At 45.9% G+C, this 20,982-nt stretch overlaps 1 protein-coding gene across 1 annotated transcript in view; it reads right to left on the bottom strand.

Annotated features, from left to right (window-relative positions):
* The window catches only part of COL26A1 (collagen type XXVI alpha 1 chain), a 170,008-nt gene that overhangs the window by 20,241 nt on the left and 128,785 nt on the right, over window positions 1-20,982 (bottom strand). Inside the window, exons 5-7 of the mRNA XM_051635773.1 lie at window positions 10,922-11,071; window positions 4,975-5,077; window positions 3,661-3,813 (exon numbers count right to left, since the gene is read on the bottom strand). Coding sequence (XP_051491733.1) covers window positions 3,661-3,813; window positions 4,975-5,077; window positions 10,922-11,071 — 406 coding nt within the window. The remainder of the gene's footprint in view (window positions 1-3,660; window positions 3,814-4,974; window positions 5,078-10,921; window positions 11,072-20,982) is intronic.

The following is a 20,982-nucleotide window of genomic DNA, read 5'->3' on the forward strand; positions in this document are numbered from 1 at the left end:
TACTGCTGGAGGTAAGCCAGAGATAAAGATTTGGATTACAAAACATTCCAGCTAAATGGTGCATCGTTACGATGACAGAATTACTCCCACAAACCCACCCATTCTGACATTCGACTCAAAGTTATTTATGAAAGGTAATTCCATAATTGTGACACAGAGGAGTGCTCTGCCCAACAGCCCTTGAGCTCAGTAGCTCCTGATTTGGCCTGTGCAGAAGAATGGACATGAAGGAAATCTCCTTCCTCAGCTGCCTGGCCAGGCAAAACACTCAGATCAAGGTTTGCTTCCAGGGTGAGCTCTGAATGAAACACACTCTGAACAAAATGGGATTGAAGTGTTTTAAAACCCTAACATTTTTTAAGGGATTGTCTCCATGTTCCCATAAAGCAGCAGGAAGAACTCATACGTTCCTATAAATTCCCTTCTCCTTAAAAGCAAGGGGACATTCTGGGGCTGACTGCAGCTGGAAGTGGTTATAGCAGCCACAAAATAGCTCCAGCAGGACTCTTCCCTTCTCAGCCATCTCCTGCACTGACCCAGGCTCTGCTGGATTTTGTCTCAGTGCTTCTGGACATAGCAAGGGAGAAGGCAGACAGCTGTCTGCATCCTTTGAGAAGACCTTGATGCACAGTTTGCTCCAGGAGCTTGCCAGCTCCTGGCCAAGTCAACCAGTCTGACCCAGGCAGATAGGAACACCCACCTTCTCTGGAAGAAGGCACAAACATCCTGCAAAGAGGAAGCCTGAAACAGGGCAGAAATGCCCTGAATGTGGCAGTGAAACTCACCCAGCCAGAAAGGCAAAGGCATCTCAGAGGCACAAGGCAAAGAGCTGTGAAAGAAAGCAACTGGTTTGGTTTTCTACATCAAACCCTGCTCCTTTTGTCCTGTCCTTTTCCTTCACTTCCTCTGCTCTGTTCTCCTGACCCCAGGAAGGGCTGTGCATGGCAGCAGGAACTGGGATGGCTCTTCACAAGTCTGTTTTATGCCCTTTTTCACTTGCTGGGCACGCAGGCAAGCTTGCTGTGCCTCAGTTCCCCCTTGCTCTCCCTACAAAAATAGGTTTGTGTTATCTCATAAATCCTTTGCAAACTGCTATCTTTGAGATGTCACAAAATTCAGCCCTTAACAGAGTGAAAGTTGTATTCTTTTCTCTTTCTTTTCCCTAAAAATTGTCATAGCTTTAGCACAAGAAAGAGGACTGAGCTGACTCTAGACCACATAGCTGATCCACTCATTTTTCAGTGGCAGAGAAAGCAAGTGATCCTTGTAGCAGCAGCCCCAGCAGTGGGTATGGCAGCTTAGCTTCTGGCCTACAACTAATGTTTCTGACTAAGGGATAAATTCCCCCATTATAGGCTTGATTTGTTGAGACAGGATGGAAATGAAGTAATCCTGTCTTAATTTCTTTCTGCTACCTGATCTGGAGGGAGACAACTGGGACCAATTTCTTTACCACAGCAGAGTGAAACTGTGAGAAAATATTTGTCTCCCCATTTTTGGCTTCTGCCTGCTGATAAACATTGCCAACAGGAACTCGTTGTTATTAATAAAGGCACAGGCACTAACCATGTTCAGGCAGAACCAAACGCTGTTCTACTGCTAATCATCTGATACAACTTTCTCACATCTCCCTGGGTGCACATGCCCATTACCAGGAATATGCTTCCCTCTGCTGTCAGCAGCTGGAATCTTGTGTTTATAGTTTTCAGATGTGCTCCATTCAAAGTAAATACAAAAAAAAATATATTATAAATCTACCCAGCATTTACAAGGCTAAGTTTTACTGGTTGTAGAGCATCAGCTTTCCACCAACCTGTGGTAGGCAAAATCAGCCAACATATAAGCAAAACCAGTAAGTTTTGTAAGAAAATAATATTGGTATTGCCATAACTTTATCACGACCACACAGATAACTTATACTTGCAGTGAGATTTGTATTAAGAAAAATTTAAAATGAGAAAAATTGTCATGAAGTTTTGGGCTACTCCTGCAAGCCAAGAAATCCATCACAGGTAAGAGGGAGAAGTACAGGACTGCCCCAAGGGTGTAACAGTCACCATTTACTCACAGTGCTCAAGCCTGTTGCAGCCCAGTTTTGGCAGGGTCAATGCAGGTATTTATCCACTCATTTATCTGCTTCCCATTTTGGAACAATACAGAGTTCACCATTCTCACACATCAGCTGAGAAGACCATGCAATAAGTGTCCTTATATGCTTTTTAAATTTATCCACTACTTTGCAAGAAAGAGTTTAAGTTAAAGGGTGGTTGGAGGGAGAGGGGGCAGCAGCAGATTCTTATGGATCCTTTGGAATAAAAGGCTGAATGCAGAATGGCACCATTTGGTGTGATCCTTTAAGGCAGAGGGGTGACTGCAGTGCAAAACTTTCTCATTATAAGGCTCATGAATGCAGCAGTTCAATCTACATTTTGTGAAAATCTTAGTATTGAACCACAATTAATCTTACCCTCTTAGTAACTGACGATGAAATCCAGTTGTTAAAATTAAAAATACATCTGTTCACTTTTGGGAAAAGAAGTCTGGAGAGTGGAGTGGGTGGAAGGAAAAGGAGAGCTAGAAAACTGTCAGACACAGGGAGACTTACTAATCCTTGGCTGTAACTAATAAAACTGAGCTTTGAAGATGGATGTGAGCAGAAGAGCTGGGGAAGAGGCACAGCTGAAGTCTGGGGGAGTGGGGATGGGAGACCTGGCAGAGCTGGGGCTTTAAAAGCCAAGTGGAGAAACAGCTGAGCTCTGCTTTGTCATTGTTAGATGCAGGTACCCAAGACTGGACCAGGAGAGTCAAGCCCAAATCTGAGAGCACTCAGATAAAAGTGCCCCATGTGCCTTTCCTAGGAAGCCTCTGCTTGCCATGAGCAGCACAAATCTAGTGAATATATTTTTAAATCACAATAGGCTCAAAAACCGCTGACCCTGCAGCTGTAGGGAAGGATTAAATCCCAGTCTTGGTCTGTGCTTTTGAGTCTGTAATTCTGTGTTTTGCGTGGACGTGGGATAATGCTGATGCATCAGGAATGCAGGTGGAAGACACATCTGCAGGGGCAGGAAAAGGGACACATTTCACAGGTGTCTTTGTTATGTTCCATCATTTCAGAGTTGCAAACCTTTGGTACTTACTAATTTCTGAGCAACCCTGAGCACTGTAACACCACAACAATGGCACCAAGAGGTCTCTCAACAGTTCCATTGCACCAGCACCTGATCAGCCAGACAGCTTCATTCCTTACCCACTTGTTTTTCATGTGATGCTACCTGAGCTCTATCATTCTCCTCACAGCAGTTACTCATAATGGAAGCTTAAAGGACACTGAGTTGCCTCCTCAAAGCTGTGATGAACCCAGAAAGCCAGGCACAGGGAACAACCATAAATCCCCCAAACCCTGTTCTCACTGATGGTTTTGTAAGAGCAGTGACTTAGTTCCTCCTGTTGGAGAGGTGAAGCCCTCTAGCTTCCAAGTTGTGTTTCATCTTGAACGGGAACTTCCAAGAGACCCACACACTGGGGGCAGTTCTCCTACCTGCTCCCAGGGAGGGCAGGGCCCTGGCAGGGAGGAGGCAGCTGAGCTGCTCCATGCCTGTCCACTCTGCTGCTGAATCAGAAAAAAAAACCAACAAAACAGGAACAGAGGAAACTTACTTTCTTTTTCTGCTGTGGGCTGGAGTGAGTAGAGAACCCCTTGTTGGAAGGTAAGAGGGAGGCTCGGGGTGGCTGGTGGCCCTGGAGGACCTGGGGGGCCTGGGATTCCAGTTTCTCCTGGAAGTCCTCTTGGTCCTTGAGGTCCCAACAGCCCTGTGCAGAGGCAGAAGAGGTTGTGTTAGTGCATTTGATGATGTGTTAATGATGCTACCATGTAAAAAGGCAGTAAGAAGACAAAGGATTTCTGTCCTGAACTGTAATTCTGAGAATTAGGGGTGTGGGGGGAAATGGGAACAGTTTCCTAATTTTTCATTATTTGCCTTTAACATCTTCCTCTGCAAAGCAGAAAGCCTTCCTGGGCTAAGAGGTGCTGTGAAGCTTAATTCCTGCAAGAGTAAAAAGTTCCCCACTCCCTGAGGCTGAGCAAGAACCTAAAGGCAGCAAGGGGTGAACTCAGGCACTGCTCTTTCCCTTACCCTCCATGTACACCTGCATGTCACCTTCTTGCCAGGAAAGCACAGAAGGAAGAACAGAAACCCAGTCAGTCCAGCAGCAGACCAGCTCTGCTTCCTGTGGGGCTCAAGGCTCTTGTTGCAAACTGAGAAACCAAAAGGCAGACACATCCTTGGCCAGACTTGAGCCATTGTCAAGTTGCCAGAAAATGCCAAAAAGTGTTCAGGGCTGCTCTCACATTTAAAGCACGCTCCAAGTTTCAAATCTTTCCTGAGCTCAGATTTACAAGGCAGAGCCTTTTAGACACATACAAAGCACAGAGCCTGAGGTCTGGCACCCATTGTGTAGTATTGCCTTCATCAAAAGAGTTGGGAACATTTTGGGGATGAAAAAAGTCTCCCAGCTCAGGAATGGAGTGCACTCTGAAAGAATGGCCTCCTAACCTTTTCCCTGAGTATACAAAAGCATCATTAGTTCGACATCCTGGCACCTGACAGCTTGACACAAATGGTGAAGAAGAAAGGGAGTTAAAACAGGCACACAGTGAGAGGGTTAAACAGGGAACACTATTCTCCAAAGGCTGACAGATCAGAGACTGTGTTTTACAGCTCCTGAGCAGGATGGGGAAACATGATCCTGCTCTGCAGCTTTCTGGGACAAGCTCTCTCCAGCCCCAGGGAAATTCTGGGGACTGTCATTGTTCTTGCTCAGTGCTGAGGGGACTTGCTGGAATGGATTCAATACCAACTGAAGATGTTCAATATCTTGTGTGTCCAGTCCTTTATGATCTGTTGTCACAGTTAATTTGTATGAAGTGAAGTATCTCCTATCATGGTAGCACTGCCCTCTTCCAGGACTTACCTGGTGGCCCTGCTGGGCCTCTCTCACCGGGTTGTCCCTTCTCTCCTTTTGGTCCTGGTGGTCCTGGAAGACCAGTTGGTCCAACTGGGCCTGGAGGACCAACCTGTCCTGGCAGCCCTGAAAACATTCAGAAAGGAAATTTGTTGGAGGTTAGGACACTGCTGAGGTCAGAAGGTCTTTAGGAAGCTAGAAACCAGAGGAGGGGGACTCAAAGATGTGAGGGAGAGAAATGCAACTGCACAGATGGGATGGCACTGGTGGCAAGAGCTGGCTGGTATGTAGAGCAGAAGAGTCAAACTGGACCTTGCTTCTTTTCTTCCTCCAGTCTACAAAGAAACAAGCATGTACCCATGCACAAGGCCACCCCAGAAAGTCAGCAGGATGTGTATCTCCAGCTGGGATCTGCTGGTCACAGCTAAACTGAGCCCAGGCTCTGGCTGGCCCTGGGCAGGCTCCAGCTGCCCCCAGCCCTCCCTTGCTACCTTCACCCAGACCTGCCCGGCAGCTCCACAGCAGCCCCAGTGTGTCAAAACACACAGAATACATTGCAAAAGCAAATCAGACCCCATCTCCCACTTGCTCTGGCTGCTCTCATCGTGCCACCCAGAGGTGCTGCATCAAAGATGTTTCCCTGCTCTCTGCTGTTTTCCTTGGTCTAACAAGTGCCCCACACTGTGCATGGGCTGTTTGCATCCCAAATGGAAATTAATGCTCCCACACTTCTGAAGTAACTGGATGTTACTGATTCACGTCAATGAGCAGGGTGCTGAGCTAACCCACCTGGAGATACCAGCAACACAACTATTACAGCCCAGGGGGTGCTTCTTGGCAAGTCCACTCAGAGCCCCAGTAAGCCTATGAAAGGTGCAGGCAGCATCTGTAAGCTGGAAGTGACTATTTCCAATGACACTAAATAAAACCTTAATGTTGTTTTCCTTAGACTATCAAAATAACAACAACACTTGGCAATTTTATAGTGCTTTTCAGAAAAAAAAACTGTGCCTGGCTCACAAAAGCAGTAGCTGCTTTGGAAAGACACACTTAAATACTGTGCAAACATCAGTGAAGCCTTTAATACCTTAGAGAGGTGGGTGAGTTATTCTGTCTACTCAGATTAAGTGGTTAATGGTTACAATAAAGGCATTAACTGTCAGAGCCAGGAGAGTCAGAGGTTCCTAGTTTCTGGGCTACAAAAGGGCTTTGAGTAGTTGAAAGCAGTGGCAGATACAAGCTACAAAGCCAGAGGAAGATCAGTCTGAGTCCAAAGTTCAGCACACTCAGATTTCAAGTTTCAGTCTGTACATCACATATTATAAAACCCAGCAGAGTGCAAGTTCAGTTTTGATACTCTTAACAGTGTCCTTCCCCTTCCCTGGTACCAGCAGAGGTTCTGGACCCTCCATGAGCAGTGCCAGGAGAACCTGTGCATATAGGGCTGGAGAGGAATGGGAATAGAGGGAGAGAAGGAAAAAAGGAAGCCAGCTGGCCAGCGAGCACATTCACAGCTGGTACCAAAGGGATGGGGCTATTCAATAAAACCAAGGTTCCCACATCTGCCTCTGGTTCCCACTCTAGCTGTAGGACAGCCCATCTGAGGCACACAACAGTGTATCCCCAGACACTCATCCAAACTCTGCACTTCTCAGAACAAAGCAATAATCCCCCAATATTAGACCCCCCTCAAAAGATTCCCCTTCCTCTCTTCTATTTTTGCCATTTTGGAGAGATGTCCACATTATTTTTTTCTTACAGAAATTAATTCTATCCATCTCTAATCCATGGTGAAACTGGGCAGACTGAAGAGAATTGTCAAAGGCTTTGTGTGGAAGTGTGTGCCTGTGCTTTTGTTTTATTCACTTACCAAAAAAGATCAGATTTGAGTATTGAACGAGGAATTAAGGTGAGGTTTTAATTTGTATCCGTTTGCTTACCAACAGGATACAAACTGCAGATTTTTTTGTGAACAGAGAGGCTCCCTTTACTGGTCTCCCGTGACAGTGGATCCTGTACTTGGCAAGCTCAGTAGATGATTGGGAAGCCATTTAAGAGATTGAGAGCATTTGGTCACAGCACTGCAAACAGCTTCTCCCCCTAACAAACCCCCCCAACACACCCAAAACTTCATTGCAGCAAATTCTTCCCAGCATAGAGGGAAGAACAGCAGAAACACTGTTTTGCAAACACAACAAACTGTGCTGCTGAGTGTGGGTGAAAACATTTCCTTGCTTGTATAAATCAGCCTCAATCCTTCAGTTCAACCTTTCTAACTCAATCCTGTGAACTTCTGCAGACCAGGAGCCATCGTTTGCTGCTGCAGCAGAGCTTTACAGAAAGTGGCACTTCCTTCCCTGAAGGTGGAAAGAGCTAAAGGAAAGACCAGGAGAAGCAGCACTGAATAATGTGTCAGGCAAATGCTCATACTGGTGACAAATGGTGTTACCAGCATAGAAGAGACAAGTGCAAAAGGGAGAAGAAAGAGGGAAGGATTCAGGGGAAAAGGGGGAGGGAAAAGAACAGGCCAAATGTTCAGCTGCCATAAATCAGCCCTGCTGCAGAGGCATTGCTTTCAGAGAGCTGAAGCCCATGGCCAGTATTTATCCTCCAAAAATACGGAAGAAAAAGCCATGGGGGAAAAATAATGAGGGGAAAAAAAAAAGGCAAAAAAAAAAAAAAAAGCAGCAGAGGGTGAGTATTCTGCTGCTGGAGACCAAATGAGACATGTGGGGACCTGGATTTTCTTCCTATCCCTGTCATTAACCTGCAACACACCATCTGTTCCCTTTCCTCCCCCAAGGCTTTCTCTGCACAGGAGCAGAGAGTCTCTGTTGGATGGATCTTACCAGACCTGTGCCCTGACCAGCAGCAGCAGCTCTCAGTGCCCCTGGCAGGCACCCCTCAAGGAGATGATGGTGGTGATTTCTCCCATCACTCAGCACAGGCCCTGCTTGTTCCCACCAGGTGTCCTCCAGTGAACTGCCTCTCTGCCAGGCAGCACTTCCATCCTTTGTGTGCAGGGGAAGGGGCTGTCTCAGGGATGATAAAGCTGGCATTTCACCTCACTAACCAGAGCAGCCCATGGTGAGATATAACCCAGAGAAGAATCCCAGCCTCTTTGTATCTGTGAGGCTCCGAATCCCTGGGGTCTCCTGGCCACAGGACTCTTCTGCTTTTTGGAATATATATCATGTGCAGGGCTGGGCATGGCAACATTTTATGCTTTGAAAGAGGAAATAGCAAGAAACCGTTGACTTACCCTGTGGTATTAGCTGCTCCTCTGCACCTCTGTGTCCTTTAGGCTCTAATTAAGAGGGTCAGGGTAAGAAAAAAAAAAACAAAGATATGAAAAATTAGGTCTCTTGCTGCCAAGTGGCTCAGACAGAGTATATATATTTTCTTAATACTCAGTAAAATGTATCCTGTTGATTAACAAGCTGATCAGAAAGGCCAGCAGTGCAGCTGTCTCAACAGCTCTGATTGCTTTTAAATGATTGTCTGTTCTCAGCCCCGTCACTCACAGAAGAAATAACTACCCTAGTAAACAGTAGCAAGTTTTCCTGGACCTCAGCCTGGAGAGGTGTCAGCCAACTCAGAGCTCTAAGGTCATCCAGAAACACTCCCACCATTCAAAGCATCTAGTCCATATCAACCATCTTTGTGTTAGGCACCAACATCCTGCCCTTAGTCCATCCAGTTAAGAAACTCAATGGTGTGCAAGCTAGGGTTTGGATTTGCTTTGGCTGAAGGACTAGAAGCAGGGCATAGGCAATACTTCACAAAAAAAACACTCTGGGGAAGGTGATGGGAAGGACAGAGACTCAGTTTTCCACAACCCCAAATCACACAGGACACTCAGGTCTGACTTTCACTACTCTAATATCACACTTGTTGAAAGATCTCCCAAGGTCTCCAATCTCTGTAAGTGAACCTGGGGCCAGCTTTGAGCAACAAGGCACAGTACAGGGTTGAAATCATGCCACATGGGCAGTCCCTAACCATTCTAAATCAACCATGTGAAATTCCCTACATTTCACCCAAATCCACAGTGTTGTTTTTTTGTGTCTGGCTTTCAATTGTAGATACAAACTAGTGTGGGGAGGAAGCCAAACGTGGAGCCAGATCCATGAAAAATCCCCACAGCCCCTCACAAAGCAAGTGTTTGAAACCCATGGAGCCGGGGAAGGGCTGCAGCAGGCAGTCACATGTCAATTAGCAACTTCATTGATTGCTTCTAATTGCTGAAAGACACTGTCCTGACTTGAAATGGTCTGGTGCATTCCTGATTCCCAGTTATTAGGCTAGAGTTGTTATTCCACACTAGATGAAATAAATCAGGGCTAGAACAATAAAGGGTAACAGTGAGCAAGGACTACACCTGGTAGCAGCCATGCAGCTGGCTGTGCTGGCAAGGCAGACTCACATACAGCTCAGCAAACATCATCACCTGGTGTTGGAGGTGATCACTAGATCCCTCCTGATTTACTGCAGGGTGGAGGGTGCTGATGCTGCACCATGGTGGAGTCAGCCTGGTGCAAGTGCTGCAGAAGGTCTGTTCTATTTTGCAGCAGAGCCAGAGGCCTGGGTGAGTGTCATTCTCTGCTCCTTGCTGAGCCGGAGGAGGGGAGTGTGTGTATGGAGCCTCCAAGAAGGGGAGACTTTGAAGGGACAGGACAGAGTTATCAGTAATTTGCTGGACTGACTTTAGTGCAGGTGCAGGGATACTGCAACAGCAAAAATAAATGACATGGAGAAGGCAGAATGAGGATAAAATGGACACTGGGGGAAAGTGCTTTAATTCAGTTCCTGGCAGCCATCACTGTGGTTCTGAAAATGCTTTGCAGAACATATTGTTAGTGAACCTCCCTCCCTGTTGTGGCATCCTGTCAAGTTATAAACATGGGTGACATCTGGTCTATGTTGGTTGCTCCAGGTCTGCTACAGTCATGAGGGGCTGCCATAATAAACTGCTTGGACCAAAATAAATAAATAATAATTGAAAAGGAAAAAAAAGGAAAAAGAAAGAAGAAAAAAAGGAAAGCAGACCCTATAGAGGATAAAGAACTAATGAACTGCTCTGGGAGCAAACAAAGCAGCTGACAGACAGGGCTTTGGAAGCAGAGAACAGGGATCTTGAAATAAGAATGCCAAGGTCAAGGAAATTCAATGCGTGGGGATCTGTCTAGCCAAGTGGGCTCAGAGGGAGATTTTCTTATAAGTGTATTTTTTTTTCATACCACAAGAGGGATCATAAAACAGCCCATTGTGTTTATGGCAAATTTAAAAAATATAATGCAGACTGCAACTGATGTTGCTATTCATGGGAAAGTTTTTCCTACTAATAAAACCAAGAATTACCCCTAGCCCAGCCCTCTGCCTCCCCACAGCCCTCCCAGCTGGGGACATGCTGCATTCAGCGCTCTGTAGGTGGGTATGAATTGTCCCCCTGAGATCCTGATGGCTCTCTGGAGTTTTCTTAGGAATGTTTCAAACTATCCAGGCCTCAAAATCCACAGTCTTTGGACTTAAAACACATACAGTGAAACACACAGGCAGGCACAGTGGCCCTACTGAAGTGAACAGAAATCTGCCTTTCCCAAGACCAGAATTCAGCTCTCAGGAGCTGCTTGTGCCAACAGAAATGGAGGCTAACAATGGGCTGTTCAGGCTGGCAAAATGGGGCTCAATGTGTTAGTTTCTGAGCTTAGATGCTTTCTTCCTAGAACATGCCTCCTCTGCACTGGCTTAACTCAAGGAGGGGCAGAGAAACATGGAGAACAAAGCTGAAAGTCCCTCCCTTTGAGAAGGAGAGACGCTCATCCCTGCAACTTGAGGCAGCTAAAAGGATGGTTTGAGGTGGGATCAGAGAAGGTTGGCCTCCTTTTTAGGTATTCTACAGAAACCATGTGTGTAGGGCGGGTGGTTTGGTGAAAAGCAGGTCCCACTTACCAACAGATCCCACTGGTTTTCTCAGGACAGTCCCAGGGTTCAGCAGGGGAAAGGCATCTGGCAGCAGGTCATCGTACCACGTGGCCGTCGTCCCCGTGATCGGCAGGTTGTTCTCCAACGGGGGGCTGCGCTCGGCAGCCTGCAGCAGAAGGATCTAGAGAGGGGACATGGGGAGGGCAAACAAGGTCAGTGGGATGTTTTCATAAATGGTTTCAATCCCAAAGAGGTCTTGAAACTCCTCCCCTTGCCAGCAGGAGCTGTGGATAACTGCCTCACAGACTGCAGCGTTTTGGTCTTAGAGCTTTACAGCTGGTTGGGTTTTTTTGGCAAGTGGCAGTTATTAGTGCAGGAAGGTGCTGTGTTCAGTTGCAAGAGGGTCCCACACAGCACTGCACACCCTCCTTGGAGAGGTTTTCTGTGCTTGCAGAGAGAGACTATGTTCCTGGTGAGAAACATGAAACCAGGGACCAGAGCTGGTGTTAGAAGATGAGGCATTTCACTGCTGGGTTATGTGTTCAAATCCAGAGCCATTGGGTCAGAAATTACGGGGAGCTGGTACAAGGTGAAGGGCTCTAGGATGCCCAGGGTAGCAAAGTGAGCTGCCTCAGGACAAGTACTGGCTGTAAGTTAAAGTACAACTGCTGACCAAATTAAAGATGATGGAGAACATGAAGCTTTTAAAGATCTGAAGTGCTTTAATTTTGGAATGAATCTCCTCAAAGAGCTCTACTTTGAAGTAATAGGATATTATTAAAAATCACAACTGTTTTATACCTTGCAAACACACAACCTTCAAATTAATCCACATCCCAGTGTGCATCCCTGAGCTGTTTGGTCCATTTACAAGTTAAGCTCCATGGCAAAGTGACCCCATTTTCCCTGTACAACTTAGACCATTGTTCGTCACGTGAAGTGAAGCCCAGGAAAGCATTCATTGGACTTCATAATCCAGATTTTTAATCCAAGTTTTCAAAAAATTAGGATTTTTAAAAAAAAATAATAATTTTTCTATTTTAATCTAAATGCTTCATCCCCTGCCTTTCCAGCCACTAAGCAAGGTTGGCACAACAAAGTACACATTTCTTTTGAAACAGCCAAACCCCTCGGTAGCAGTGACCCAGGGTGCCAAGCCCACCTGCTCTGCTGCAGAGAGATTTTACCCCAGTTCCTGGACAGAAGCTCCACAGAGGCCAAGGGCAGCACCCACCTTCCTGGTGGAGCAGCAGCCCCTGCATTAGCAGTGCCTGGGATGCAGCAGCAACCTGTCACTCCCCTGGCAGCTGGATCCATCCAGAGCAAGCATCTCCAGCACAGTCTGCTTTCTAAGCATGAAGCTACAGTGGAAAATGTTTGAGGAGAGCAACCTTGTGGTCTATTACAGCACTGTCTCTTCCTGTCTGGAAACCACTGAAGAAAACACGGATTTAGGGATAAGGGAAATAAAAGATAATACAGCTGAAACTTTCCACTAAATCCCTAGAAGTTTCGGCCTTTGCACGCTGTGTTGTCTCTACATAATGAAATCACACTGCAATTATAAATGAGAGTGTCTTGGCTCTGCTCTTGTTTTTAACTTGCAATTATTACAAGGTTTATCACTTATTTATTACAAGGCCTGGTGAGAGCCAGTACTGCAGCCGTGCCAGAAATGATGAACTTCCTGCAGAATGCACTGGCCTGACAGGGGTGAATCAGAAACTAATTAAACTGGGAGCTAGGTTAAGTGCAGGGAAACTGAACCTCAGCTGTTGCAAACAAGCAAAATTCTTCCTTTATTGCAAGGGATCTTTATTCATGGATCCAGAGTCTTCTTTCTGAGTAATAAGAAAGCAAAAAGGAATCAGGTCACGATGCTTTTATTCCACAGGCTTCTCTGGTGCCAGGCAAGGAAGGAATTGGTTCAGTCCATCTCAGGCACTTTTGTGCTTCTGCTCAACGATGTGTCAGACTTTCATGGCAACAGGCTTATCAGTTCAACAAAGACTTAAGCTTTTCCCTTACTTAACTGTGCTTAATTCCCCTTGACACAGGATTCAAGTGTGCATTGAAGATCTTTCCTGAATCACTTCATACTATTATATTATCCTTTCACTTCCCCAGCAAAACACCTGGATGTTGCCAGGGGGAACCTGGAGGCAGAACTAAACCTGGAGGTGGCAAATTAAGAGAGGCTGCAGCCAGGGCAGGGTTGATGCTTCTGCTGTGAGAAAGGGCCTACTGAGGGCTCTCTTGGATAGTCTTTTGCCCCAGCCCAGCCGCAGGGTGGGCAGAGGTGATATTAAATCAGGAGCAGCAATGGTCAGAGACCAGCAAACCGCAGGGGTCTGGGCCCCCCAGGCAGTGCGAGCAGCACTAGCACAGCTCTGCTGAAGGTTGCATCTGGAGGGGAACAGCTCCAAATCATTTTTATGGGTGATAATAAAAATGTGTTACCACATAATCAACACAAAACAGTGGCAACGGTATCCTTTTCATTAAAACAGCATGTTTCAAATAGCTCTCTGCTGATAAACGCTGTAAAAGATTGAAAGGCATGCACAGAATAATCCAGTCTGCTCCTTTATAAATTGACTATATATACATAGGCAGTCATTAAGGCTTGAACCATAGTAAGAAGGTTATTTTCCCTGGGCACAAAAAATGATAGAGGTCAGGAAGTCTCCAAATGTGAAACTGCTGAGAAATTCTAGTTTTTATGATTAGGACCAAAGAAGTGCCCAAATAAAATAAAGTAGAAAGAACAGAGTTCTCACATCCACGAGATCCACAGAGCCAAACTAAAGAGGGAAAAGCACAAGGGATTTAGTCACACTCAAAATCTCCAGCTATACACACTTCTTTCAACAAGGAGTGTCCTCTCGTAAGCCAGCACAGCACACAGCACTAACAGGGTCCTTATGCCTTATTGCAATAGCACTGGAGCCATTCATCTATTTTCTGTCACGTTCTGTTTTTCTTAAGGCTGCCATTGCTGTAGTCAAGGGACCTGAGGAGAATTCCCATTTTCATTAAACAAAAAAAGAAAGTTTCTAGCCCTCTGAGTAAACTGCTGGAAAATGATACCACAGAGGCTCACAGCCAGAAAGCAAGTTAGCAAAATGTGCAATGTATTAAAGCCTCAGTATTAAAGTCTTGGTATTTTCTGGTCAATAAGGTAGAGAGGAGGAGAACACCAACTGAAGAGCTACATGTGGCTTGGATTGGCAATCCTCATGGCAAACTGTGCCCACTTGTGTTACTGTTACCCACTTCCAATGGACATGTTCTTAGGAAAAACAATGGAGAATAGAGGCATGAAACATCCTAATGCCAGCTTAGAAATGTCTTGCTGCCATGGGCAATGTTACTCACCCAACCAACTAGAGCAGGTTCAGAGAACCTGCTGAAGGGCAGTGCTTGTGGCTGCTGCCTGTGGCATCAGAAGGGCAGGTCCCTGCAGAGGACACCAAGGCCTTTCCTCCCGTTTGTGCTGCGTTGCACAAGGTGAGGGGTGGCCTCAACTCAGCAAAACACTGAACACTGGGGCTTCTGTCTTTTCGCACATATGGAAACAAAAAGTCAAATCTGAGCCTAAATAGACACGTTGAACTGGAGCCTCTGGCAGCAGAGGTCCCACCGGCATGGGGGCCTGTCTCTGGTTTCCAGACCCCACCTCTCTGATGCAGCTGAACTGGGTCAGAAAGCTGGAAAGAGCCAAAACGGGGCCGCGTCTCCTGCCGACACCGCAGCAGGAGACGGGCCCAAGGCAGGGGATGGCGTGAGAGCCCGGCAGGAATGGGGAGGGATGAGGCACTGGCCTGGCCCAGGAGCTTGCAGGCAGCACCAGCACCAGAGGTCACTGCCTGGAAACTCAGCTGGGGCCTCACGAGCCCCACAGAGCCAGGGACTCTCCTCTGTCCAGGCCCTGGCACCTGCTCTTCTCCCGTGGCTCAAAGCCTGGCTCTTCGCTGCTGGGCCCGCTCACGCCCAGGGCCCTCGGCAGGGACATGAGTGTGACGTGCCTGAAGCTCGGTCCCAGCTTACTCAACCCACCTCTCCCTTTTCTATTTGCCAGCATAAACTTTCTAAACTTCAGACACATACCACATTTCTTGCATCAGATCAAAAGCTCAGGCCAGGGACAATGGAAACGGGAGGAAGGTTTTCATCTTCTTGAGATGTTCGGTGTCAAAGGACTTTTTTTGGCTTTTAGGGGCTTTCAAGAAACCTATTCTGGTTGTTCCCAGACATCAAAAGATTTCACAAACACAACCTCCTCCTATCACCATCCTCCACTCACATTCCTGGTGTCCTGTAACTAGTAGGTGCTAGAAACAAGGAAAGAACAGCCTGGCTTCCAAAGATTTCAAAATTGACACAAGTTTCAGAATGCTTTTTATCTGGAAATGGAAATGCAGAGGGAATAATTTGACAGAATCCAGATGGATATTATTAATTAATAAACAGGCAATATTTGGTCTCTTGAAGCATCAGTGGAATCAACTCCCCTCCATCCCTCTCTAAAGAGGATGGAAAGAAATTGCATGAATCTAGCACATCAAGTAAAAATCCAAGTGTAAAGTGAGATTCTCTTGATCTTGTAAGGACACGAGCTGATTGATAATGGTAATTGCATAACTTGTTGGACACAAAGCAAATTATTTGGCAAAATGGAAGAGTTTTTTAATCATTCATCAAGACCCAGAGCTAACCAGGGAGCTTTACAAAGCCTGGTGGAGAATGGTATTGCTCTTGTAGCAACATGAAACCTGAACACAAGGCTCCAACGCAGACACAACTGCTTGGTTTCAAAAGCCAAAAGCCATTCAGTAAGTGTCCACTAACATCTGAGTAACCAGGTGCCCAGAGAGAACCTGGGTTACTTAATCCTTACTACATCTTAGAGGTTTTGGCCAAAGGGGACAAGATAATTAGTGACTGGAGGAGTTTTCATTACACTGATAAATTATGTGGGAGCAATAGCTGATGTTATTGTAGTGACCCAACATGGACCCAAAGGTGAGGTTTATGTCACCAACTATTGCATGAGAGGCAGGAATGTGAACCAAAGACTTCTGCCAAGCCATAGGTAGCAAAGTTCACCCTCTTTCTGCAAACTTTGTTCAGTTTGACAGGATTTTGAAAGAAGAGGATGCAAAAAGTGACTGTTTCATCACAGGTATCTTCTAGTGGGGAATCAGAGCAGAGAGGACACAAAAGCACAGGCCAGCGTACTAGCTTAGATGAAATCATAGAATCATAGACTGGTTTGGTTTGGAAGGACCTTAAAGATCATCTACGTACAACCCCCCTGCATGGGCAGGGACACCTCCCACCAGCCCAGGTTGCTCCAAGCCCCATCCAACCTGCCCTTCAACACTGCCAGGGATGGGGCAGTCACAGCTTCTCTGGACAAACTGGGCCAGTGTCTCACCACCCTCACACTGAGGAATTTCCTCCAAATGTCTAATCTAAAGTTCCTCTCTTCCAGTTTTAATTAATTTAATAGTCAAATGACATTGCTTTTGAAAATGCAGGCAATGTTCAGCAGATCATCAGACCATCCAGACTTTGCTTGGGAGAGCAGCAGTGAGGGAGGGACTGACAGTGGTCCTACTGGGTCAGTGCATTCTGAAGTACCTGGCGACCTCCTCTGATACTGTCACACGTTGGAGATTTACCTGTGGTGCTGTGAGCTGTTAGAGCCAGGGGGAAAAGGTGAATGTGGAAAGGATCCAGCAATCCTTCAGAGCTGTGCCAAGCTCATTGCAGAGTGAAGTACACAAAGGAGCTCAGAGTGAAATCAGATTCCCCACCCTCACTTTAAAACAGCTGATAAAAATACATTGGAGCTATAACCTTCCCCCTTCAGAATCACATAATTCGTTTCTCCCCACTTTATCTCTTGTCACCTGCTGGGGCTGCAGCAGTGCTACAGACATGGAGCCAGACCAGCCTGAGATGGACACAGCCTTGACAAAGGAACATCTGTTCTCAGCAAGGCCTTTGAGATCAGCTCTCTGCTTCTCACCAGGTGAGGAGCCCTCAGCTCTGGCTGATAGGCTGCCATCAGCTGGCACAAGCAAGCTGAGATGCCTCCTGTGCTCTCCACCTCCTCTGGACTCCAGATGAAAAGCTGCAAGAAGAGAGCAGCAAACTGGAAAAGATCAGGGGCTCGGTGCCTTCCTGGCTTACCTGGGTGCAGACTAGGAAAAACGATCCCAAGTAATATTTCTCTTACGATCATACTTTCCTTATGATGCTCCACTAGAATTTCTGACTGAGAATCAAGTGGAAGTTTGCATTACCAAAGGATGTGAGCACTGACATCCCAAGGGCTCCTCCCTTGCTGAAACCTACAGGTTTTGTCCACAAAAGTATTTATCTTAAAAATCAAAGCATCAAAACAACGTTCCCAGGTATCAAACACACCAAAAGAATTTCCTAATGCAGACACATAGGATTTGCTTGGCAAATTAAGTTGCATGTCATAGGAAACCAGAATTTTTCCAAATTATTTTATGAAAATATTAAATGTATTTGACTAAAAACGCTGAACTTGTAACTAAAAGACTTTGCGGGAGGGAGGAGGGAAGAGAAGGTCTTTAAAGCCTTTTGTGGTTCTGGCAAATGATTTACAGTATTTGCCAAACACATGGAACGGTCTTAGGGGACAGATTGCTCCTTCAATCCAACAGTGATAAGAAGTAAGATCCAACAATTACTGGACTTGAGAAGGAAAGGATTTTAACTGTCCTTCTGAAAGAATGAAGCGTGTCCAAATGAGAGAAAGGCCAGTACCCAAACAGCCTCCAGTGTCCTGATCATAGGCACAATTATTGCTGATTAGAAAAAGGCCAAAGAGATAGATGCAAAGTTCAGATGAACATTGACACACAAGTCGGTTTGCACAGCCACTATTTCCCCTTGTAAAAATCAGCTATGACCTTGTGTTTTATTCCTAAAAAGATTTGTTACATTTACTGACCTACAGAAACTCAACATGAAATAAAAAATTTACAGGGATTAAGTTTGTTATTGCTACTAGAACGAGATGGATGTCATACAGCTACCTGTGAAATAGGCCAAATAATTCTGAAATTCAATACTGGAGCTGGAGGAGCAGATTCTGCAGAGGATCGTTAGGAAATCTTAGAGATTAAATAAGCCACCCTCCTGTTCAAAACAAAATAAGTAAATGATAGTGGCAATCATATATACAAGATGGAAAATCTATGAAAGCCCTGGAAATACCAAACAACTTGGCCTCACAGCCAAGGAACTGGCGTTTCCCTCACAGCCACTCACAGTACTCTGAAGCATTTTCTGTTTTCCAAATATTTCTCCACTACAGCTGGACACAGTTTTATTGTCTATTAGAGAAAAAAAAGACAAACCCTGTAAAACATCCCAGACAGCTGCCAGTATTTCATGTAACTGCTTGGAAGAAGGGGGAGATAAACATTTCATACAGTGATTACATTAGAACCCCCAAGTACTGGTGCTTCATAATAAAAAAGCACAGGTTTGTGAAGGTGCTGTGGGGTAACCTGTTGTAAAGAAACAGGATGATATAAATACACATATAAATAGTGTATGTATTGATCAATGTATTGATCAAACTCTGTGCACAGTGCAAAGGTTTTCTTTAAAACCTCTCAACATTTTCCGGGGTGGGGGTGTCACATTACAAGGACTGTTTTCATGCAAAAAATATCCATGTCATTTATCAATCACAGAGTGAATCAGACATTAGATATGTCACATTCTCTCCCTGCACTGAGGCTGTTAAGTGTAACACCATGAACTTCTCAGACATGGTGTCAGGAGATAAGACTGGGTAAGAGCAGCTCGGATCAAATGCTGTGCTCAAGCTCCAACCAAAAGCTGGGAATAATATTGCACTGCCCGTAGCACTGTGGTGGAGTTTGTTAAAAGAAACTGGGTGAACAAAAGGAGCAGAGGTTTTGGTGCCTGCTCTCCTGCCAGCACTGCCTGCCCTGGGCTGTGCTGCTGAGCCTCCATGGGGTCTGTCTGGGCTCGGTCCTGTGACACAGGAGGGCAGCAGCAGGCTCAGAAAGTTCAGAAAGGAAAGGCTGCACAGTCTTCCCACTGAGCAGCTGTGCTGGCAGGAGGAGAAACCTTTTGTTTGAAATAGAAGCCAGGTTCATCCTGCCCTCCCACCAGTGAGGCTCCCCACAGGGCCAGGGGATGCTGTGGTGATGCCAGGAAGGTTTGACACATTGGAGCTGGGGAGTGTCCTTTTCTTTATGCCTTACACAGTCTCTTGTCCTTGACCCCAGGCTCAACACCATCCTCCCTGACGTGGAGTCCCATGGCCTGGAGATTTCAAGCTCAACACCATCAATCAAGCTTTCAGATCTCTGGCACCCAAATGGGTCTGGTACAAACCAAATGGAAAGGCCTGCTCCATCCTGGGGAAATGACAGGGTAACTGGAAACAGGGGAGAGAAGGATGGAACCTGATAGCATCTCCCATGGTCCTCTCCTGCAGAAACACCTCCTGCAGCCCCAAGAACAGCCTAGAGCAGCATTAAGGAAAGCATCAGACACGTGAAGAGTTAGTTCTGCAGCACAGGTTCGAGTCTCTATCCTCCCCAAGGGCTGTATAAGCACCTGTCCCTAATGAGTCATTTTTCATTCCAAGTGCTCTGTGTTTATTCCTACTTCTCACTTTCTGATCCAACTCTCACGTTACAAAAATCAGAGGGTTACTTTTATTACCGCATTTGGATGCTGAAGCAACTCATCCTTGTAATAAGAACATTTCTGGTTACATCCCCATTGTTTAGGGGGACAGCTATAAAAGCCTGCAGAAAAGGAGTGAGGAAAGAAGAAACCATAGTCTTGTAGCCACTTCTTCCATGACTGAGTTTAAGTTTCTTTAACTTGCCCTTCACAGCCACTGGAGGACACGCATGCGTTTTACATATCCCCCCTGCTCATAGGAAGGATGAACTTCCATATCTGCCTTTGCAGAACAAGACAGCAAAAATCAGGGAGGGAAGAGTCTCCAACACTGGCAAGGAATGTGTGTGCCCATCTCACCACTGCACCTTTGTGCTGGTGTGGTAGTGGAATCAGGCACTGCAAGATCCCTGTTTGGAGAGCTGAGACAGCTTCACTTCAGATAATTCAGCAAAATAGGAATGTTTCTCCAAAATCCAGAGCAGAGAAACAGACAATACTAAACAAATGCAAGCACCTTTTTAATGGTACTAGCTATAATGGAATAACAACAAGTGAGGTCATTACATTGCTACACAGATCAAACTGAACTTAAATCAACCTTGAAAAAAGGGTGAATCAGCATATTTCTCTTGTGTGCAGCAACAGCATTCGTGTAGTGTTGCTTCACCCTCAGTTTAATTGCTACAGTCAATTTTTGCACAGCACCCACAGCTTTTCAAACAAAGTGGAAGCCAAAAGATTGATAATGACACTGCTGGGCTGTGCTGCAGAAGACACCCTTGCAGAGACATAGTCTTTAGTACTTCACAATACAAAGAAATAACTCATTTCCCTCCACAAATATAACCCCTTTAATCAGCTTTGCTCCCAACTTGGGTCTCTGTGGGAGCACAGTAAGGTCAGAAGGAAACTCATCCCACCACCACCACAGATTGCCCCACTGCAAGAGTCTCTCTGAAACTGGTCCCATGTGTCTGGGATTTGGGACTGCACACGCAGAGGTCACCAGCCCCTCTTCCCCTCCCCAAACACCTCCAGCTCATTGTTGCCAGAGAACACCCACCTGCCAGGTCCCACTGGTTGGAAAAACAATCCAGCTCCTTTGCGTCCTTTGCACTACAGCAGTTGTTTTCACTTGAACAGTTCTGCTCCCAGAACTTCATTCCCCCCACCCTCTCATTTTTCCTCTAGTGAAATATAACTGCGAAGGCTTTGAGGAAGTTCCAGACAACATTGCTCGTTCCATTTCAGCACAGACAATTCCCAAATTACCATAATATCGTGCACTGAACTCAGAAACATCACACATCCACCATCCCCCTCCACAAAGGTTTCTCCCCAAATTCTTTTGTCATTGATAAGCATCAGTTAATG

The sequence above is a fragment of the Apus apus genome, chromosome 18, assembly GCF_020740795.1.
Source record: "Apus apus isolate bApuApu2 chromosome 18, bApuApu2.pri.cur, whole genome shotgun sequence".
Lineage (NCBI taxonomy): Eukaryota > Metazoa > Chordata > Aves > Apodiformes > Apodidae > Apus > Apus apus.